The sequence below is a fragment of the Callorhinus ursinus genome, unplaced genomic scaffold (genome assembly GCF_003265705.2).
Source record: "Callorhinus ursinus isolate GAN/ISIS: 27379988/994484 unplaced genomic scaffold, GSC_fseal_2.0 scaffold23, whole genome shotgun sequence".
Taxonomy (NCBI): domain Eukaryota; kingdom Metazoa; phylum Chordata; class Mammalia; order Carnivora; family Otariidae; genus Callorhinus; species Callorhinus ursinus.
The window spans coordinates 10,025,282-10,047,490 of record NW_027397085.1 but is presented as its reverse complement, the minus strand read 5'-3'; the positions used below and the strand labels follow the sequence as shown (position 1 = coordinate 10,047,490).

General features: G+C 39.2%; 1 protein-coding gene across 13 annotated transcripts in view; it reads left to right on the top strand.

The window, feature by feature from the left end:
* Nucleotides 1-22,209, top strand: part of MAST4 (microtubule associated serine/threonine kinase family member 4) — a 546,892-nt gene that overhangs the window by 494,014 nt on the left and 30,669 nt on the right. For all 13 annotated transcript variants that reach the window (XM_073905392.1, XM_073905391.1, XM_073905390.1 and 10 more), the window contains 8 exons: nt 2,205-2,337; nt 5,895-5,962; nt 8,907-8,992; nt 15,409-15,617; nt 16,987-17,125; nt 18,668-18,800; nt 19,680-19,845; nt 21,713-21,814. In XM_073905392.1, coding sequence (XP_073761493.1) covers nt 2,205-2,337; nt 5,895-5,962; nt 8,907-8,992; nt 15,409-15,617; nt 16,987-17,125; nt 18,668-18,800; nt 19,680-19,845; nt 21,713-21,814 — 1,036 coding nt within the window. The remainder of the gene's footprint in view (nt 1-2,204; nt 2,338-5,894; nt 5,963-8,906; nt 8,993-15,408; nt 15,618-16,986; nt 17,126-18,667; nt 18,801-19,679; nt 19,846-21,712; nt 21,815-22,209) is intronic.

Below are 22,209 nucleotides of genomic sequence, written 5' to 3'. Positions count from 1 at the left end.
AAGAAAGATGCTCAGTGGCAACCCACTTGGGAGAATATAGTAGGGTCCCATATAGACTGGAAGAAGTGAGACTTCCAGAGATGAGTTCATTTTGTCAATTATATTGTCCTTGGTCATTTTCCTATTTTAAAATTTTTGTTTATGTAATTTTGGTTGACATTTCAGTCCATACTGTGAACAAATACGAAGCTTTGAATGTAAGAATAGTTTTAAGGGGCTTAACATAGTATCAACACTCACTTTCAAGTTCTGCCAGCCGTTAAAGTATTGGTCACACTACGTGCGGTACAGCTTTTCAGAATTATACATTCACACGTATACATATAGGGCGGTATTGCTAGGGTTTTGCCCTTATTTCAATTAACATTCATAGCTTTTTATAATAGTGAAATGTTCACAGCCCCATAAATATATACCAATGCATAGTGAGTCACGGGAGAGGGGAAATCTTGAGGAGACAGGGAGGGGCGTGGTGGAGTCGGTGTTTCCATCGGTGGCCAGGACCCTTAGAAGCACAGAATCAAAAGCACCATTTGGCATTGTCTCTGGAAGGATAAGGGGGAAAAATACTCTGGATGCCTCTGGGAGAACCTGGCAAATGCAGGCAGAAGGAAGTCTGATTTTTGTCCGGCGTCTCCCATTGTATTTTTTGAATTAATGCACCACATGCTTGTACTTCCTGCATTTGTTTAATTTGGGGAAAAAATAGCATTTAGCATTAAAACTTATTTCTCTGGACAGCAGCAGATATGCTAATAGAAGATCTTGCCTTAAAAGAGGAAATTAATTTTTTCAGTAATCCCTCCTCACCAGAAGAGAAAAAGTAAAAGTATAGCCTCTCAAGGATACAAACAGACGAACTTAAGAACAGAATTGAAAGTGTTGCTGTTTTCAGCACTATTTAAAGCTCAGATGAAGTTGGAGCTTCAGGGTTTTAGGAGTTGTTTTCCAACTAGTGGTGTCAGGCCTGCTGTTTCAGGCCTGCGCTCTGTGTCATTGTAGGTTTCTAGAAAGGGCGCTCAGTGTATACGTTGGTTTTGGCTTTCCTCCATTTGAAGCGAGCATTTTTTACATGGCCTTTAGAAACCCTTAGGAAGGGAAAAATGAAGGGGGGGAAATCGGAGGGGGAGATGAACCATGAGAGACTGTGGACTCTGAGGAACAAACTGAGGGTTCTAGAGGGGAGGGGGTAGGGGGATGGGGTAGCCTGGTGATGGGTATTAAGGAGGGCACGTACTGCATGGAGCACTGGGTGTTATATGCAAACAATGAATCATGGAACAGTACATCAAAAACTAATGATGTAATGTATGGTGATTAACAGAACATAATAAAATAAAATTTAAAAAAAAAAAGCCCTTGAGTAATTCTCAGGTGAAATGCTGATATCCTAAAGTTGCCTAGTTGGGGTATTAATCAAAATGGGAAACATCCTGAGGGGATAAAAATCTAGGAAATGTAACTGAAAATAGCCTCTGTGGTTTAAATCTGCAAACGTAATTGTATACAACAAATAAACCCATGGCATCCATTTAGAGTGATGGGCTCCTAAAGATTTTTATTACTTCCTAGAGGTAGCAACCGAAGACAGTAAAATGCATAGGCAAAATGTGCTACCAAATTTTAAAAATAGACACACGTAATAGAAAGAATTAATTTTGTAATTTTGTCTTTCTTCATCTTCACATTACATGAATCTTAATTTTAGAATGTACTGATAAAAAGTGGTAATTTTGATATTTTTAAAAAATACTTTGGCACCCCTACTAATGGAGTTTCCTGCAAAACCACTGAGAATATATATTCTAACATTACTCCTTTTGTGGCTGTTTATGCAGAGAGAAACTGAATCTTCTGGTTGAGATTTCAGATTTAAAAATTTTACTAAAAAGGCATAATTGAATTTTAGACATACTCATTTTCAATAAGATAGCAATAGGATATCTTCAAAGTTGCATTACAAGGAAATTGGAAGTGGTCTCTATATGAGTTACCAAGGACATACATGCATTGTCTTAGAATACGAAAGGCTTCAAATATGAATTAAGAATTACATACTTTTTAAAAGTCGTTTGCTTCCTTTCTGCATAAATAACCCACAACCATGTATATCCAGCAGATTTTATTGTGAGAGGAATTTATGTAATAAAACCTCAGAGAATTTTGGCTCAAATAAGTATACATCTGTGTTTGTCTTCTGCTAGGAATTTGATCCTGAAGAATTTTACTACCTATTGGAAGCAGCAGAAGGCCATGCAAAAGAAGGACAGGGTATTAAAACTGACATTCCCAGGTACATCATTAGCCAGCTGGGGCTCAATAAGGATCCTTTGGAAGGTACGTACCTTAGTTGGGCTGACCTTTCATTTGATTCTGCACTGTGACTTCAGACAGGAACTTAGCAAGTCTTTACTTTTTCCACATGATTTGGCTCTGTCTGTTGAAAAGTACAAATTTGGGGGCCAGTTTGCTTTGAAGAGAAAAGCAACCCTTAACTATGGGGTTCACAACTCACTAAGTTGAGTCCCAAAGAGCAGGTGAACCTGACCCATTTTGTGTTGTACCTAGAGTGTGGGGATAGGCCTTGAAATCCCAGAGGCCTGTCCGCCTGACAATGCCACAGTGTCCTGAAAGGGTTTAGATTTCTGTCTTCTCTGAGTATTTTTTCTCTCGCGAAGCTCAGTAGGGTTCTTCTCAAGTGTCCTTTTAATTTTGAAGATGTTGCCAAAGAAATTAATTATAATTAATTTAAAAGTGACATTTAAAGTAATTGGGGAGGAATGCACCTGAGGATAGATTTAGATCAGGCACAGTGTTGGTAGGCATATTTTTGCATGTAACCAAAAAATTATGAAAAATGATAATATACAGGAAGGCCAGTGGGGGGGGAAATGTTTTTGAAAGCTTATAGGTCTAATGTTATTAAATACGCCAAAGACTAAGCACCTTGTTAGTGTTTTTTGTTTTTTTTTTAAATCTAATATCGGTAAACTACTCCCCTGCTCATTATTGTTTGGATTGTCCTTTAAAACACTGAAGTTACATACTGCCTAAAAAGAGTCAAAAACAATCAGAGACTCCTTCATTCAAAATCCTCTTCGTGGTTCATTAAATTGAATTTGCAAATAGCGTTTATCTTGCTAAATTGTTTGTAATGATGGTAACTGTTGGCACAGATATTTTCCCATCTAAAGCCAGGGAACCTGCTGCTCTCTGCCCTGCTCTCCTGTTTCCCCCACTTTGTTTGCTCTTACAGCCATCGGATCTTTGCTTCCAGTGAAATGATGCATGCATTCCGGGGAGATAATGCCAGATAAATTTATACTGTCCTGAAAGCAATACCACATCAGATTCATCACTTATCAGAGACTGGTGGCTGCTTTTCTGAAAAGTTCCCTGGGGAGAGATTTTTCCCCATGGCTTTTAAATTACCATCTTTACCTTTTTGAATCATGAGTCTTCAGAAATGGTTTAAATCAATGAAATAAAAAGGGCAGATGTTTAATGGTATTTAGATGAGTTTTAAAAATCTCTTCAGGCATTGCAAAATGATGCCTTAGCTTCCTGCTTCAAAAGCTGACTCCTGGTTCCATTCCATTACTACTCACTGCTTGCAAATAATATGTATTTCCCAGATAATAGTTATTTAGCAGAAATCCTATTTAAACAGAACCATCTTTTAATTTGTTTTTTTATGAAAATAATTGGAGTGGGGAGGCTGTCAAAGTATATTAGAATGACTGTTCACGCTGGTGGAGTTGAGGTTGTTTCAGCCCTTGAACTGTAGAGTGAGTGAGCTCTTCACAGTGTTCTTAACCTGGCAGTAAAGACCACTGTGGGCTGAACTTGGGTAGATGAATCATCTGAGGCCCATCTATGTACCGTTATAGAGACTCTAAAAAAATCTTAATAGTGACCTTGGACAAGTGTTGAGTTTAGTAACACAAATTCATCCCTGGGAGTTGTGTTTTTTAACTCTTGACACTTCATTTTCTTGATTCAGATCTGAGGATGATTTTTAATCTATTTGTTACCACTTAACATGCCATTATTAAGGACTCTGATCTACATTTGTTACCCCTTCTTGTCAACATCTACACTATAACAGACCTACGGCCTGACCTTTGAAGGTTGGGAGTGTGGGTGTAGAGTGGAAAAGCTCAGGTCTGCACCCTGGCACCAGTCCTGTGCTATTTTGATGAGCCTCTTTGTGCCTCAGTGTTCTTTCCATAAAACCAAGGAAATGGTACCTATTCGTAGAGTTGTTTTTAGGATTATATGAGTTCATCTCTCTCCCCCCAAGATGCAGGAATGCGTAATAAATGTTAGCTACTGTTGCTGTTTTATTTAAACAATATTAAAATCAGTCCTATCCTTGAGAGTCCCTGAGACTGAATACATTTTCGCTCACCTCCCAATCCCCCAATCTAAAGTGCTCGTCCTATAGGATGTTGACATCACTTGAACGACACTAAGAAAGCACCTGGTTTGTACTGAGCTCATTTTTATTCTTGAATTTCCCCTACTGGTAAACTAGGAAAGTTAGTATCATCAGTTATTCTAGATTCTGGAGTTTGTTAGTTTTTATCTAAAGACAACACTCCAGTGTTGTTTGGCTTCATAGCTTTTATGTGTAATCTCTCCCGAAAAGGATGATGATATTTATAGGAATGTGAATACATGAAATGAGAGTCTAAGGACTACTTTTAGATGCATACATTTTCTAATTTTTCAAAACTTTAACATGTATATAAGTTATTTTATATATATATATATATATATATATATATATATATATATATATAACTGAGCATACATGTTCAATTTTGGAAAAATTAGAAAATGTAAAGTACCTGTGATCTTAACACTCAGAGGTAGCTACCTATCAGAGTTTTAGAGAGAATTCCTTCATGTTCTTTTTTTAATTAAACATCTTTTCTTCTTTAAATATAAAAATTAAAATGAACAATAAAATGAATTAGGTTTCTTCATTTACTTATATAGACTCAGAGATGCATTCCTTTGTAGACTGAGCAATTAAATGCCTTTTTCTTTTTCTTTTTTTTTTAATTTTGCTTTTGTCTCTTTTAACTAGACCACCAGGTTAGTACTTAAGCTGGTGTCAGGCATGTGGCATCCAGCCCAGGATTGACTTCTTTACAGGATGTAACTAAGAACCATAAATAACCATCAGTATTCAGTGAACACTTCATTTTTGTTAGTCAACACACTAAGAGCCTTACATGAACTTCCTATGTCATACTTATAAGAAACTCTCAAAGATGAATACATTCTTCCCACCTTACGATGGAGAGCCTGAGGGTGAAAGGTCCCTAGTAAGTGCTGATCATAGTGGTGTGCCAAGTCTTTTCATTGTCCAGCCCCGTAACAACTACTACTTCCTTTGTGACAAATTGCAAATTCTTTGTGTACTAGGCAGGGGATATCACTCAGTGGCTGTGAAAGAATGGAATGAGGAATACTCAACCTCAAGTTGAGAATCATCTCTGAGCTGGAGTCAGTGCATTTTCGATGCCTGTCAGAGCCTGGGAAGACTTGCTTCTCTTGAGAACTCAATTATAAGCAGGGCCATTGATACACACACACCCCCGCCCCCCAACCCTTAGATTGTGCTGGCCAGTCAGTCCTGCTAGATGAAGCAGAGGCCCAGCTCTGAAGTACTTGGGTCTAAGTGTTCATGAGAAATGGGGTTCCAGGGAAGGGCATGTCCTGAACAATTTCAAGAACGTCAATTATTGGGTCTTGCCATTTTTGATTTAAGATTTTCCCATGGGTACATTGAAGTGTAAACTTTTTTTTAAAATATTGAAGAAGTTACTTCTTGTCTAGTTGAAATTGTTCAATTTTTTTCTTTCTTTTTTTTTTTAATTTAGAAATGGCTCAGTTGGGAAACTATGATAGTGGGACAGCAGAAACACCAGAAACAGATGAATCAGTGAGTGTAAGTATCTTTCTTGATGAAATATGGTGTTGGTTTTTCCATTTATCAGCGTCTGGAGATTTGGAGTGTGTCAGTTATTTTATTTCTTCCATAAACATGTATCATGCAAGGCAGCATACAATTTTGGCCCCTCTTTTCAAAGAGAAAGTAATTAACAAAAAGAAACCATGCACAAGAAATAAAAATGATAAACTTGAATAAGATGTACGAAGGAAAAGGGCCATGTGCTACTAAAACATAACATTAATAGGGAGTGACCTTAGTCTTTTTTTTTTTTTAAGATTTTATTTATTTATTTGACAGAGAGAGAGAGCAAGAGCAGGAACACAAGCAAGGGGAGTGGGAGAGGGAGAAGCAGGCTTCCCGCTGAGCAGAGAGCCTGATGCGGGGCTCGATCCCAGGACCCTGGGATCATGACCTGAGCCGAAGGCAGACACCTCATGACTGAGCCACCCAGGCGCCCCGAGAGTGACCTTAGTCTTGCCAGTCCAAAAAGATCTCCTGAAGAAATGGCCCAGGAGCTGTGGTATGAGAAGTTACTAGGATGAGAAAGGGGCAGAGGGAACATTCCAGGCCCAGGGAACATCCTGGACAAAGACTGTGCCACAAGGGAGCAGAGTGCATCTGAGGGTAAGGGCAAGGAGACCATAGAGACTGGAGAGCTGGGGCAAAAACCAGACATAGAGGTCCTTATTCTTCTTCTTTGTTAAATCTTCTCTTTCAAAGAATGGTGGGAAGCTATTAAACTTGGGAAGAAATGTATGTGTTTGTGGGGTGGATACAGGTGGACAGGAAGATGCCCCGGTCAGAGTTACGGCTTAAAAACAATCTTAGGATGGCGGTAGAGAACACAGATGGGGTGCGGGGGGCAGGCAGGAGCGACCGTGGGAAAGCCGCTCAGGAGGCTCTGCAGCGGCACAAGTGAGAGTTCTGGGGTGCTGGTGCCATTGTCGCTAACTGTGAAAGCCAGAAGGGGAACAAGACTGGAGCGAGTTGCGAGTGGCCGGGAAACAGAGGCAGCTGTGTAGCCTGGGGGCTAAGAACCCGTGCTCTGGAGTGAGATGGCCTGGATTTGGAGGCTGGCTGTGTCTCCTGGCAGCTGTGGGGATCTTCTCTGTGCCGTAGTTTCCTCTTCTGTAAAGTAAATATAAAAGATGACAAAATAGTAAATGAGATAACTTATGTGAAATGGTTAGATCAGCAATACGGCTACATGCTAAGTAAATGATAGCTGTTTTGTTAATTTTATCGTAATTATTATAATTCTGAATGAGTGTAGACTTAAGTTTTTGGGGGACATTCAAGAAAAGCCATCACACTAGCATCCGTATACATGGCATGGAACCTCCTGGTACTCGGAGGGTTTTCGGTGGAGTTCTAAATGATGTAGCAGTCATCCGTGGGCATGAATGAGGTCACCTGGGTGGGGAAGCATTGAGACAGGTGGGCCTTGAACAGGATCTTTGAGCCCAAAGCTGTGGGGACCCACCAGAGTGGAATGGTGGAACAGGTGAGTGGTCCCAGTCTTCAGTTATGGCGTCTGAGATGGGGCATCAGCAGTGATGACTAGACCCAGGGCCTGTGGCCAGAGGGCAAGAGGAGATAGAGGAGAGGAAGAGTTGTTTGGTTGAGCAGCTCAAGTAGCCCAGAGGCCAGAGAGTAGCATGAGTTACCTGCACGGACACTGAAGTCACCCAGGGTGGTGAGAGAACACGAGCAGAGAGGAAGGTGGGAAACTGGGTACCCAGGTCTTCCTAAGATAAATGAAACAGCACAGCAGTAGATGACAGCATCCAGTGGGGGAGGGTGGCACATACCTCAGACTTGTGGGGTTTCTTCCACAATTATAGGAAGGCTCTGCAGTGGAAACAAAGAGGCTGTCAGTGCTCACCCTCTCGGTGCTAAGATATGTAGACTATGAGAGAATATTTAAAAAAAAAAATTTTTACTTATTATTATACTTTGAGCTCAGCTTTTTTTTTTTTTTAAAGATCTTATTTATTTATTTGAGAGAGAGCATGAGCAGGGAGAGTGGGAGAAGCAGACTCCCCGCTGAGCAGGGAGCCCGATGCGGGGCTCCATCCCGGGACTCTGGGATCGTGACCTGAGCCGAAGGCAGACATTTAACCAACTGAGCCACCCAGGCACCCCTGAGCTCAACTTTTTAAAGAGCTATCTTTTTGAAATAGATATCTAAACCATGGTAAGACTAATGGTATGGAAGTCAAGAGAGGCACACATTGTCTCATCGTTGCCGACTACCTTTTCCAAACAAGAAGGGTTGTCATAGGAAGGACAGACATCCTCTGGTCAGGGACAGAGAAGATGCACTGTCCATCAGTCCATGTAGAGCCACAATGGCCCGTCCTTTCTGTTCCGACTGAATGAAACTAGAGTTAAGGTTTGACATTTTGGACTTAAATCTCAAAACTTGAAAAGACTAGGATGAGGCTAACCTGAATAGTTTACAGAGGTAAATTAATATTGGAAATTTTTTTTAAGATTTTATTTATTTATGTGAGTGAGAGAGAGAGAGAGAACATGAGCAGGGGGAGGGGCAGAGGGAGAAGCAGACTTCCCGCTGAGCAGGGAGCCCGACATGGGGCTTGATCCCAGGACCCTGAGATCATGACCAGAGCAGATGCCCAACCGACTGAGCCACCCAGGTGCCCCCAAATTGGAAATTTTCAAAAGCTTGGTACCTTCATCTCCCAGAAATGGGGGTTCACTTAAACGAGACTGAGGTGCCGTCCTGAGAGGCAGTCTACCAGCGCTGCTCTGCAGAATTGATCTTTAAAGCTGGGTGCCGGCTTCCTTTGGCTCGAATACTGCCCTTTAGCAGATCCAACGCCAGAGCATAGAATGCAAGTGTCATTTGTGTTGCTATTAAAATCATTTTCTTGAATTCCCAACTATTTTCTAACTTCCATATTTTGTTTCCAAGAGCTCTAATGCTTCCCTGAAACTTCAAAGGAAACCTCGGGAAAGTGATTTTGAAACGATTAAATTGATTAGCAATGGAGCCTATGGGTGAGTAATTCAAGAAAACTCTCTTGTTGTATTTTTACACACCTGAGTAATATATTCTTCGCATTTATCTTAGGCCAAATAGGTGTCATTAGGGACTTGAGTTTTCAGTTCACTGCTCCTTTAGTGGTGGGTATAGTGTGCAGCCAAAATTGTTTTTCATTTAGATAGTCCATCAAGAAAACCTATCAAGTGACCTGGAGTTATTTTAGAGGTATAGAGAAGGAGACTTTATCAAGTAAAGGAAAATGTTTATATAGACCTTCTGCCTCCCTTTTGGGTGCAGAAACACCTGACTTTTGGTCGTATATATGCATACACACAGCCATATCTGGACATATAAAATCTGTATCTCTGAAAACATGTAAACTCATACATAGGATCACTACTTAAGAATTAGCCAGTACTTCCTGTCTGACCCCCCCAGTCAGTCTGGTGAGAGAAGTACTTAAATAAGAAGACTGCTTGAAAACTGAAAGCAGTGCATTTCTTTCAGTCTTTATATTATACCAGGGTTTTTTGTTTGTTTTCTTTTCAGTTAAGTCTGTATTCTGATCTGGTCACATTAGTGGTGCCCCTTTCTTGCTTCATTGTTAGAGACACAAGGTTTTCTTCTTATGGTAGGGTCAGTGGTGACAAGATCCTGCTGAGTTACTAAGAGGCAGTTAGGGTAATTAATACACATACTGTGTCCTGATCCATTTTTAGACAGCCCAAGAGCTCTAGTTTAATTAAGTATTAATCTCAATTCCATCTGTATATGGAGAGCAATAAACAATCCCATAGACATTTATTGCCATTTATCACACATATGAGCAGATTATCAAAGAGATTTTTGTTATGCCACGAGGGATGTTTCTCCTTACGATTTTTGTTTTTTGTCTCTAATATTTTCCACACCATGAACTTAGTGAAGAACTTAAATATTTGTGAGTCCTTTCTGTGCTTCACTGATTTATTTTCAGGATTATGTCAAATGGTATATTTCTTGATGTGGCTTATAAATGTTTTCTGATGTTCTATTTTCATAATATTTCATTTAGTTCAAGGACCTCATTGAAACTTTTCCCCCTAAGAAAATTGTTTTAGCATACGGTTTTTGTGAGTTTTATTTGTTTCTTACTTGGTTTTAGTTAGTTTTAGTTTTCGAGATCCTCTGAGGATTTCTTCCTTCATTAGGGAAAAAACTGAACTTTGACTTAATGGGTCTCTGGGCTTGAGCACTGATTGATTTTATTGGCAGTGGAATTCTAGAATAAGATTATCTGTGAAACACCGCTTTTATAAAATTTGGGCATATATCTTAGCAGTATTTGGAGTTCTAATTGGTTGAGTAAACTCATTTGTAGTGCAATTAAACCCCTGTCTAGTAGATGAGGTATATCACACTTCGGGGAATGGTTGGGAATATACAAGAAGTTAAACAAGCTGTGAATCAGTAAACAGCCAGGATGCAGGCCAAGTCCTGAATGGGCTGACAGGCTGCCTGCCGCAGCTTCTGCCCGTCAGCCAAAACTTTTTTCCCTCTTTTGCTCTTCTTAGATTTAATCTCTCATTACATTTCTGACAGACTTCCTCTTCATTTTAATTATTTTTAATTTAAAATTTGAATGGAGCTATATACCTATTGGTCCACCCAGTCAAGATGCTGATTGCAGGCTTATGTGAACTGGCTGAACACGTGGATGCCTCTCTGGAGATGAACTGAGGCTGTTGGGGGTTTCCCTGGTGCTTGTGTTACAATCCACCACTCACATCAGTGGCTTAGAGTGATCCTGATTCTGCGACTTGGTGAAAATCACCTGTGCTGGAAACTAGCCCTCTCATTAGAAGGAGCTATAACACGTCGGGGTTTTCTCAACATCATACTTAGTGACAGTTCATGTTATAAAGCCAGTCTGCTAATTTGGTATCATCCAGTTTCCTTCTCTGTTGAACGCGTTTCGGATCCCTGGCTGAAGGTCAGACGTCCTTTCATGCCAGCTTAGCACTTTGGAGAAAGCTCATCCTTGCCACGTGCCAGGCACGGTGCTGGTTTATGTATGCTGTCTTCTCGCAAGAGCCCCGTTGATATTATTTCCACCCAGGTGTGGGGAAAGAGAGGCTCAGCGGCATGGCTGGTCGCAGGTGCGCTGATTCCAAGCAGCGCTCCTTCCTTCTGAAAGTATTCCTGTTACAACTTGGAGCCATCTTCTCTTGATTCCATCTGGACTTTCAAATGACAGCTTCAGATGTTTTCAGAGTGAAAGAATAAAATTGACTCAAAATTTTTAAAAAACTAAATTTGAAAGGCGCAGCATTTCTGTCCCACTTTGCTTTAGTTTCTAGCTTCGCTGCACATCATTCTCTTTTATGCCTCAAAAGATGGGGTCATTTACGTGACAGACCCATGTGTGCAGGTTGGTGGCTTACGCCTCTCCCCCTACAGCCTTTCCTCTAACACATGCACTCTTGTTCCCACGTGCAGATTTGCTCGCACGAATTCATGTCCTGGGCTCTCAGATGTATGTGTAATTTTATACGCATTAGACATTCACACTCCTGATAGGACTGATTCATTCTGTTCTAGATCCCATCAGCTTTTGATTCCATTTCTCCCCATCCTCCCACCCCTCACTTCTGCCTGGGATGAAAAAAAGCTTGACTGAGAGAGGACAGTTGCCCCGTTCTGCGCATCACCCCCTACCCTTGAGTTCTATTTACCTGGCAGGTCAGTGTGGGAAGAGAGAGACAGAAGCAGCCCTTTCAAAGAAAGCAGCCTTTGAGGCCAAACTGCAGAGAAATGAGGGGCTGAATCCGTTCGGTCCAGTTTTGTAACCTTGGATGGTGTATAGCTATGCGTAGCAGGGATAGATGTCCTGTCTGTCAGCTGGTTGCTGTCTGTCTGTCTGTTTCAATCTCTCCCTCTCTCTGCTGACTTAAGTAGATTTGGAACATCACTTTACAGGGGAGGAAGAAAGGTGTACGTGAGAGAGGACAGTTACTGCTCAACAAGCAGGTTTCAGCGTTAAGAAGAATATTCCTAAAGCAGTAAAGAACTGTAAAAACAAGAACATGAAACAAGCAGATAACTAGCTACAGCAGATTCTAATTGAGAAGTCTAGTTGACTTTTGCAACTTGATCAAGATATGCACGTCCTGCCACAGTGATGTCTCAAGCTACCTATAGGATTAATTTCCATTGGTGTAGGTAAATTTCCCTAGGGATTAACTGATGCTTTTTAAGCACATCCCAGCAAGGCAGTGCAAAAAGTCAGATGAGGTTTTACAAATTGCAAATCTGAAAGTAAAGATATGAGTCCTTCTTCATTCACAGAGTGCCCCTGGGAAACCTGGTCTGGATGCTGGTCAAACTGGGCCTGAGGCCTCTTTCCCCTTTGTTGTTTCATTAAATGGTGGATGGCCCTATTCTTCCTTCCCCACTTCCTGTTGTTCTCAGACATATTGCTGAGCAGTTTATGTAAGAAACGCTGATAGTTGATGAAAATCCAGTGGCAGACGCCTGACAGTGGAGTTCCTAGTATCATGTCTGAGGGTCCTCAGCGCTACATCTACTCAGTGTGAAATATTCAAAGAAGAGATAGAACGTAAGCTATATTCTAGTTGACTCTCAGTAAGAGGCAGGCGCTCATATAAAGATACTCTTTTTTTCAACATTTCAAATTCTAAATCTTATTTTAAAAGGGAAATTCCCTTTTAAAAAGTTCTTCATAGCAGTATTTGTTCACCAGTGTTTGTCTTCTGTGTCTGCGGAAGCCAGGTTATTTTCTGCCCTCCCTTTGTATCTGTCTGTCTGCCTTCCAGCATCTGCTTAGGAGAAGCGCAAGGTTTTCGGGGGGAACTTGATTTTATCCAATCAGTGTTTGGGAAAAGAAAAATACTGTAAAAGCCTTTAACCTGATCCAGAAAAAAAGGAGTAGTTGGTTGGTTAATTAAGAAGTCAAAGTCAGAAATCATTAAAAAAAAAAGTATACTTTAAATATACTTTTAATTTCAGATGCATATTGAAATTAAACATGTCAGTTCAATCTAAATATATGTAAATTCAGGGGCGCCTTGGTGGCTCATTCAGTTAAGCGTCTGACTCTTGATTTCAGCTCAGGTCACAGTCTCCTAGGTTGTGAGATCCAGCCCCATGTCAGGCTCTGTGCTGGGCGTGGGGCCTGCTTGGGATTCTCTCTCTCCTCTCCCCTCCACCCCGCCCACTCCACCACTCGCACGATCTCGCTCTTAAAAAGAGAAACGATAAATGAATAAATAAATGTGTGTGTGTGTGTACACACACACACAGATATATACATATATATAAATTTACTAGTCCTCTGATATAAGGTCTTTTTAAGACAGCCTATATAAACCATCCTCCTAATACATTGTTTTTGTTTTCATTTTTCGCTGCTTTAAAGGTGAAGCGGGAGCTTGAAGCGATCTGCACATAGGACTCTAGATCTGTATTATTTTTTCCACTTTTGAAAACCTTCTCACCCATACTAAGTCAATTGGAATTTTATTTAGTATTTTTTTTATTTTTTATTGTTATGTTAATCACCATACATTACATCATTAGTTTTTGATGTAGTGTTCCATGATTCATTGTTTGTGCATAACACCCAGTAACTCACATTTAACATATCAGTACTTTCCAAAGCATTCCATTTGTTTTTTTTTTTTTATAAACAACAAAGTTTTTCCTTTTCACACTCCTGTTTCATCAGTTTAAATATTTGTTTAAATTAGTTAATCCTGATATCAAGCCTTGCCAAGAAAACAGGTGTAGAGAGAAACCCAGCTGGTGAGAGCCCCAGTGTTTGGCATCCTGAAGAAGACCGCTAGCCTGTGTGGAAAGTGCTGGCCTCCCAGCCGGCCAGTTCCCTTGTCAGTTTGTGGTACAGTGGGAATAACAGCACTAGATTCTTCCTTGAGTTGGTTATAGAAAGTGTGGATAAAAGAGATTTTTTCTATACGGTGAAGGAAGAAAGAGAAGACCAAAGAAATATTGAGAGAGGAAAAAAGAAGTAAAGTAAAATAAATAAATAAATAAATAAATAAATAAATAAATAAATAAATAAATAAATAAGGTTTAAACAGAGACCAAAAAAATGTAATTTTGCAAGTGAAGGAAAAAGATGGATACAATGGAAAGGCAAACCCACACAGACTTGAAAGAAAAATGAATTCCTAGTTGAACACTTGGGCGGAACATGTGAATACCAATTAAACTGAGACAGAATATACTTAAGGTTTATGTAAGTGGATTGCTCTGCGTGTATTGGTTCGGCGGGGACTTAGGGTGACCTAGTCCACCTTGCATTCATTTTTCATGAGCAGTGGAATATGCATCTCGGATCAGATAACCCTTTGTTTTAGGAGACAGACATTGGATATCCTTTACTGTGGATGATTGCTGTTTCTGTAAATTATTATTTATTTGAGTATTTGCTGACCTGAGAGCTCAAATCTGTTCTTCTACAATAATGACAAGTGAGGAGTAACTTAAGAGAAACTGAGCCAATTGAAGACATTTTCCTTGTTACTCCTCATTTCCAGTTGAGGTTTTAAGCCTCCTCCTTCTCTTGACTTGTTTCTTCCACATCAAGCTTCATGGAGTCCATTGTCTTTACCCAGCCAGAATTGCTTCTCTAGAGTATGTGAGTGAGTCTTGCAGCAGAAATTCATTTTACAGCAAAGTTGGCTGTCACGTTGGCCATGGGTCAGATGGAACAGTGTATTATTGGTGCCCTTTTATGTTGGGAAATGCATTTTCTGTTGAAACAGCCACAGGTGTAAATCATGCTGAGGTGTGTAGTGGGGAAATACGCTACATTGCAGGACAGCCTCCTATGACCTATTACATACTTCTCATTTATCTGGAATTTCATGGGGAATAAATTACCCTCAAGTTGGAAGCCACCTACCCTAAGAAGCTTTGGTCCTTTTTGCAGATCCCAAGGGTATCATATAGAAAATTATCACTTTAGTCAGTCTAGAAAAAATGCCTAACATATATCTAATGCTTGAAAGGATATAGCTCATGGTATGTATGTACTTTTGTTAGTTCTTTTCCTGCTCTGATTTATATATTGAATTTTGTTTTGTTTGTGGAAAAACTGAAAACATCAGCTAGCTTTTGGAAAATAGCTCACACTGGAGACTCCATTTCTGTCCTTGTGGTGAAGATGAATTTGATGCCTTATGTATGATCAGTGACCTTTATTGAAAGATTTAGAAATAAATGTAGCCATAAGATTTTGGCCTGGAATGGGATGTTTGTAGCTGCTAGGATAGCGTGTGTGAGCTGAATTCCAGGTGCCATGTGAATGTAAAAAAAAAAAAAAAAAAATTTGACAGTCACCCATTGTTTACCGTATCCAGAAGCATCCTCACTTCCCATGAACCCCAACTCTTGTGCTCCTTTTCAGGGCAGTCTACTTTGTTCGGCATAAGGAATCCCGGCAGAGGTTTGCTATGAAAAAGATTAATAAACAGAACCTCATCCTCCGCAATCAGATCCAGCAGGCCTTCGTGGAACGGGATATCCTGACTTTTGCAGAGAACCCCTTTGTTGTCAGCATGTATTGCTCCTTTGAAACAAGGCGCCACTTATGCATGGTCATGGAATACGTGGAAGGTAAATCAGAGAACATGACACCGGTACCCAGAAACTGCCTCCTCCTTTGTGCGGTGGAGGCTTTCCCTGTTGGGCTACATAATGGTTGTATCCACTTAGGAAGCGAAGCCAGGCAATGAGATGGCTGTATTCCCAGTCATTATCTTCTGATAATTGCTTGTAAAGTGCCTGCTCTACTATAACAAAGGGAAAATTAGTGCTATTTGGAAGAAGGTTGTTTTTCTTTTTTAATAGCTTTTAATCCTATTGGTCATTAAAGTTAGAATATAGGTGATGGGATTTTTTTCCTACTCACTTTTATCACATAGCATAAAATCGTTCATTACAATTGATCTTCTTAAAGAATGAATTAAAAATATATCCTTTTTTCGTCTATGGTATGAAATTAAAAATGAATTAGGAGACAAGGAGGAGATACAAGTCAAGAAAATGTAGCTTTTTTTTTTTGACATCTACGACTTACCTTTTAAATGTTCTTATTTCCTTCAGTTTTACATTCAATTTCTGTGTTTTTGGCCATGACTTATTGATATAAACAAAGTTAATAAAAGGAATATATTAGAAAGGGCCAAAACAATCTTCAAAGCATCTAATTTAAGCTCTTAAAATCGTAGGAGCAGAATTCCAAAACTATAAACCTCAAAGAAACATTAAATATCATTTAGTTCAACCTTTTCATTTTGCAGATGAGTGAACTGAAATCCTCGAAAGGGAGAGACTTACTAGATACTTTCCTCGTGGATACAAGACAAAAGCATATCTTGCCTGATTTCCACCCATTTTTTTTTCCCCACAACAGCACTTGGCTTTATTAACCTTGGTTGTGTTTACAGTAACTTTTATCACATGTTTAATAAATATTGGCAGTATCCTAAATTCTTTACATAGATTACCTCATTTAATCCTCACAATAATCTGAAAAAGGATGACAGTCTTACCATCCTGATATTAGAGGAAAGAGCTGGGACTAGCTTGTCTAAGATCTCCCTGCCCGTGAGAGTCACAGGTAGTATTTGAACTCTGGTAGCCTGATTCTAGAACCCATGCTTTATGCTGGTGTGTTTTGTTCTTCAAATTTCAGTTCCACCTTGGAGCAAATTTCCTCCCTTAGGAGGACTCCTACTTGAAAAAAAAAGAAAAAAAATATATGTGTGTGTGTGTGTGTGTGTGTGTGTGTGTGTGTGTATATTTTTTTTTTTCCCCATACCACATCTTAATTAGAAACATGATTACTCAGTGCATGGCCTCCACTTTGGAATTTGAGATCCTGTGTCTGTGGGTAGAGGCCATTCTGCTTTGAAGGTCTGTAATCTGAACTGATGGTCTTCTTGATACTCTACCTGCTAAATCCTGTGCTTGGGTTTTACAGGGGGTGACTGTGCTACATTAATGAAGAACATGGGGCCTCTCCCTGTTGATATGGCCAGGATGTACTTTGCCGAGACGGTGCTGGCCTTGGAATATCTACATAATTATGGAATTGTACACAGGGATTTGAAACCAGACAAGTATGTACACTGAGGAAACATCTTTTTTTACACACAATACAAAAAGTTGTCTTATGTCTCTAAAAATGTTTTCTTTTAATGTTGCTTTGCATGTTTTGAAATTCTCCCATAGTGTTCCCAAATGAGTTATTTTGGCAGTATATATGATAATATTTATATAATATTTTAAAGGCTCTGCTGCTTATAATAATAGCTTATAAGGAACAAAAGAAAAAGATTATAAAGCCAGGGTTAGTTAAAATTATTTAAGTTGTTTTTATTATGTTCATTTTTGAATAGCTTCATAGAAAGCTTCTAATTGTTTTCTGGATAGTTTCTGCATTTGGTATTATACATAGATAACCCTGTCCTACACCAAGATGATATACTTGATATTATATTCTCTCTCACCATTTAATATTGAATTTAATTTTTAATCTTCATGAAGCTCATTTTAGTGTCTGATTTGAGATACAGATACACTTTTTTTCCTCTCAAATGACTAAGTTATTCATCTTGACACCATTTATTAAATGTTTTATGCTTTCTCCACTAATTTCAGACACCTCTAAAAGCATTACATGTTAATATGTAAAGATTCTAAGTGTGCTGAAAATTTTATGATAAAATTAACTCATGCTCATTCCAGAAAATTTTGAAGTACAGAAAAACATATGAAAAAATTCATTCACAACATTACCCAACAAAGACAGCTGTTAGAATATGGAATATTTCCTTCCAGTAGCTATTTTTTCCTCTTTTCACATCCTCTATTCCTTTAATGTTTTAATTAATTAAAATTTTTATTTTTCCTCTGAAAATGAAAATGTTTAAAAATTAAATTCATAAAACTGTCACATGTGATTTCTTTGCATTGTATAAGAAATCTACATTTTGTGCTTAATGAACAGAAATTTAAATTTGAGCCATAAGTTAAAATCTCAAATCATTTTTCTGTCCAAGTTCTTTAGCTTATGTGTCACTTAAATCACAGACAGGTTGCTAATCTTAGTTCTTATGTATGACGTGGGATTATTGGTAACACTTTTCTATTTTATTGTTCTGAAAATAGAAAGATGTCAGAGTCCCATGCTTGGATTTTTCTAAGTTTAAACCTGTAAATGATACTGTATGTGGCTGCCCCAACAAAGATTAGGTGGGCCGGGTGTCTGGCCCTCCCTTGTAAATTACAGTCATGAGCCAGATACACATATGTAATATGTTCATGTGACCTTACCTCTTCCCAGGCTGGGTTTAATATTAAAATTGATACCTTGGGGCGCCTGGGTGGCTCAGTCGGTTAAGTATCCAACTCTTGATTTCTGCTCAGGTCATGATCTCAGGGTCATGAGGTCGAGCCCCATGTTGGGCTCCACGCTTAAGATCCTCTCTTCCTGTCCCCTGCCCCTCCCCTCTCTCTGAAATAAATAAATAAATGAAAAAGATTGATACCACTATAGTGAATAGTCTTACCAATTGACAGGAGGAGAAAGCCTAAAAAAAAAAAAAAGAAAAGAAAGAACTTCAAACAAGTGTTATAATATGTGTCCTTCTGCTTCATAGTTTGTTGGTCACCTCCATGGGGCACATAAAGCTGACAGATTTTGGATTATCCAAGGTGGGACTAATGAGCATGACTACCAATCTCTATGAGGGTCATATCGAGAAGGATGCTCGAGAGTTCCTGGACAAACAGGTAAGCTTGGCTCCTGCTCAGTTGGAGAGAAGGATACAAAGTACGATATTGCCAGTGACATTCAGAATCAACTTGTGTAAGCCAGGTCCACGTTAGGACTGGGAGCTTAGATGTCAGTATGAGCCTTACGTTTAATAAAGTGCAGATTGCTTCCATTTTTCTCCCTAGGCCTCTTTGAACTGTCCATTCCTCCACATTCCTCCCCCAGCATTATGGTCTATTAGCAAGACGAACGATGTAATTGCACACAAGTGAGAATGTGAGAGAGACAAATGGAAAACGGTTTTTGTAAGGAATTCAGGAATCTCAGCAGAGTACTCATGAAACTCATGATGCATTGTACAGTCACGGGTGCTAAAATCCGAGCCATGGCCCATTTCCCTTTAAGCATGCCTCATTACCATGTGCCTACAATCTGTTCATTGTAAGTTACTTAAGGTAAAACACATCTCAACTGTCATGCTTTTATGAAGTAGCCAGGATGTGAATATATTTTGGTCCTATAAATACTAAAACTATCTGTGGTAGTGACAGATTAAAAATGCATCATTATATTAACTTTGAGGATTAAAAATGTTTTTAATCCTATGAAATAAGTAAAACCACCAAATAGGGTCAAACCCTCAATTTGAAATTGCTCACTACACAGTTTAACATTACAGCAGCATTTTAAATTTCCCTTTTTTGCTATTTAAATATTTCATTGCCTTTGGTGTTATGGATACTGACTTATAATTGCTATTCCTAAGTTCTTTGTCCGTGTGGTTCCATGTGGTTGAGCAGGTGCACTCTGGGCAAAATAAATGGTGTGTAGCCATCTTGCTCATTTTAATTCATGTCTAATATTCCAATTATTCTAATATTGCAATCATCTTTTAGGTCTGTGGCACACCTGAATACATTGCACCAGAAGTGATTCTGAGGCAGGGCTATGGGAAGCCGGTGGACTGGTGGGCCATGGGGATTATCCTCTATGAATTTCTTGTTGGATGCGTGCCATTCTTTGGGGATACTCCAGAAGAGCTATTTGGACAAGTCATCAGTGGTAAATATCATCAGGAGTTATCTTCAAGCGACTGTTGGGAAACAGCTATTTCATGCAATTCTGTGGAGTACTGCTGTTTTAACTACTAAAATGTTAACCTTTATCAAACAGTTTAGCCAACAGATTAAAAGAACTCACTCATCATAGCACATAACTGACTTTCACAAATCTCAGGAGATCAATTTGTGTTGAAAATTGATCTGAGGAAGTTTCGTTAACATGGAATTTGGAAATGGACTAGCAGTGTAACCAATTTTTATGGTGTGTTCTTCTGCAAAAGAAATTCACGTGGGATTTGCAGATTATTTCATTGCCGTCCAGTCTTCCTTTCCATAATAGGAAAGTTGCACCAGGGAAGAAAAGGTTAATGTGGGTAACATTTACATAAATGGGGGAAAATGGCTAATGGCACAATGAAGAAATTAACAAAAATGTAATAAACCCTAAAACAAATGTCTACCAAATAATAAATAATGAGAACGGGAAGGAAGCAAATTTAATTCACAGACTGTTAATGATTTCATTGGTGGTTGTTATGGTGTAATGTTATTTCTGTAACAGCTGTTCATCTTTCATTTAAAATTCAGTAACCTCTAGATCTTAACCTGCACACTGACCCTCACTATTGTTATGCGGCTTGTGGCAAAACTAAATGATAATTAAATAGGCTCTATTACTACCCTACCTGCTGTTTTTATAAATTTCCCCGAAGCCTAGATCAAAAAGGCCTCTCCTCCTCAAAGTTTGTCAGTCATCGCTGATACCCCCATCACCCACCCCGCCACCTTCTGGACTGTGCTTACAGGGTCTATCAGTGGAAAGGGAGGGAAAATTCATGTTGGGATGAGGAGTCCCTTAATCACGGCATTATTCTCTATCATTGACTATTCAAGCCAGGCATATCTGTAAACTTTAACAAAGTAGATTTGTGAGTTGCCTGCAGTGTATAACCCTTTTCTACAATATCTGAGCTGTTTATGGATTTATAACTAGGCTGTTTTCTGATATACTAAGGCCTGAATGGCAAGAGGAATCAACTGTTTAATTAACACAAGCAGCAAATGCTGGCTTTGTTCTCCATGCCTTACGGCTCAGATGCATATTCATGTTTTATTTTCCAAATCAGATTTAAACTGCAGCAGAGGAAGTTGGAGGCAGGCACACACAGAAATAACTCATGTTTTTATTGCATTTCCATACACACAAGCATGCACACCTTATCTTTGGGCAAACTCCTGTGGAATGTAGAACATATTCTAGTATTTATGACAGACTTTAAATACTTCCATTATTACTATGATTACTTTGGATTTTTTGTCTTCAAACTTAACACTGGCCTTTTGTTTGTCTCTAGAAATAGTTATTTTTGCAAAATTAATTTGTGCTTCTGGACGCTGAAGAACTTTAGGACTGGGGCCAAATTCACATTTGAGGATAGTAGGAAAGAAAAATCTTATTCTCTTGATTCCCTGGAAGGGGGACGTCTAAAACACAGGTGTTAAGAGTTTTCACCATATTAAGTCCTCTTAATAACTAGAAGGAATAATCTGTTTTGAGCCAAGTCTGCCAAAAAGAAAAAAAAAAATACAAAGAATCAAAAAAGCAAATGGAAGGTACTGCTTATCGAAATGTTTTCTCCCTGCCTTGTTGTAAGCTGTGCTGGTTCATGTCTGGTGAAACAATGCTTCTCAAACTTGACTGGGCCCAGGAATCAACTGACAATCCTACTAAAATGCAGATTCTCATTCAGTCTGGGATGGAGCCTGAGGTTCTGTTTCTGTAACAAACTCCCAGGCAACCTCTAGGCTGTTGGGACCTGGACTGCCATTTGAGCAATAAAGTTGTAAATGACATGTCTCCCTTCTAGATGAGATCAACTGGCCAGAAAAGGATGAGGCACCACCCCCTGACGCCCAGGATCTGATTACCTTGCTTCTTAGGCAGAATCCCCTGGAGAGACTGGGAACAGGTTAGAGCACATATGTTTTAATTTTGCTAATATGCAAAAAATAATGCCTTTGTGGAGCACTCAGAGGTTTTTGTTTGTGTTTTGTTTTTTTGGCATAAGAAACATCTGTTGGTTGATGTAGGACATGACTACAACACATCATAACAATAATATTTTGGACTTTTTTTCTGATTCAGAGCAGTATGTACACTAGGAGGGTTGGTGGTTGGTTGTCTTTGATTTTTTTTTTCTTGTTTTTTTTGCAAAGCAAAAGTCATTCTCAATTTGTTTGAGCACAATATAATTCTTCTATCCTGAAAAACATGCATCTTAAATAAATTAAAAACAGAGGATTTAAGATGTGAAGCTTTTTTGTTTGGATATAGACACACACACACACACACACACACACACAC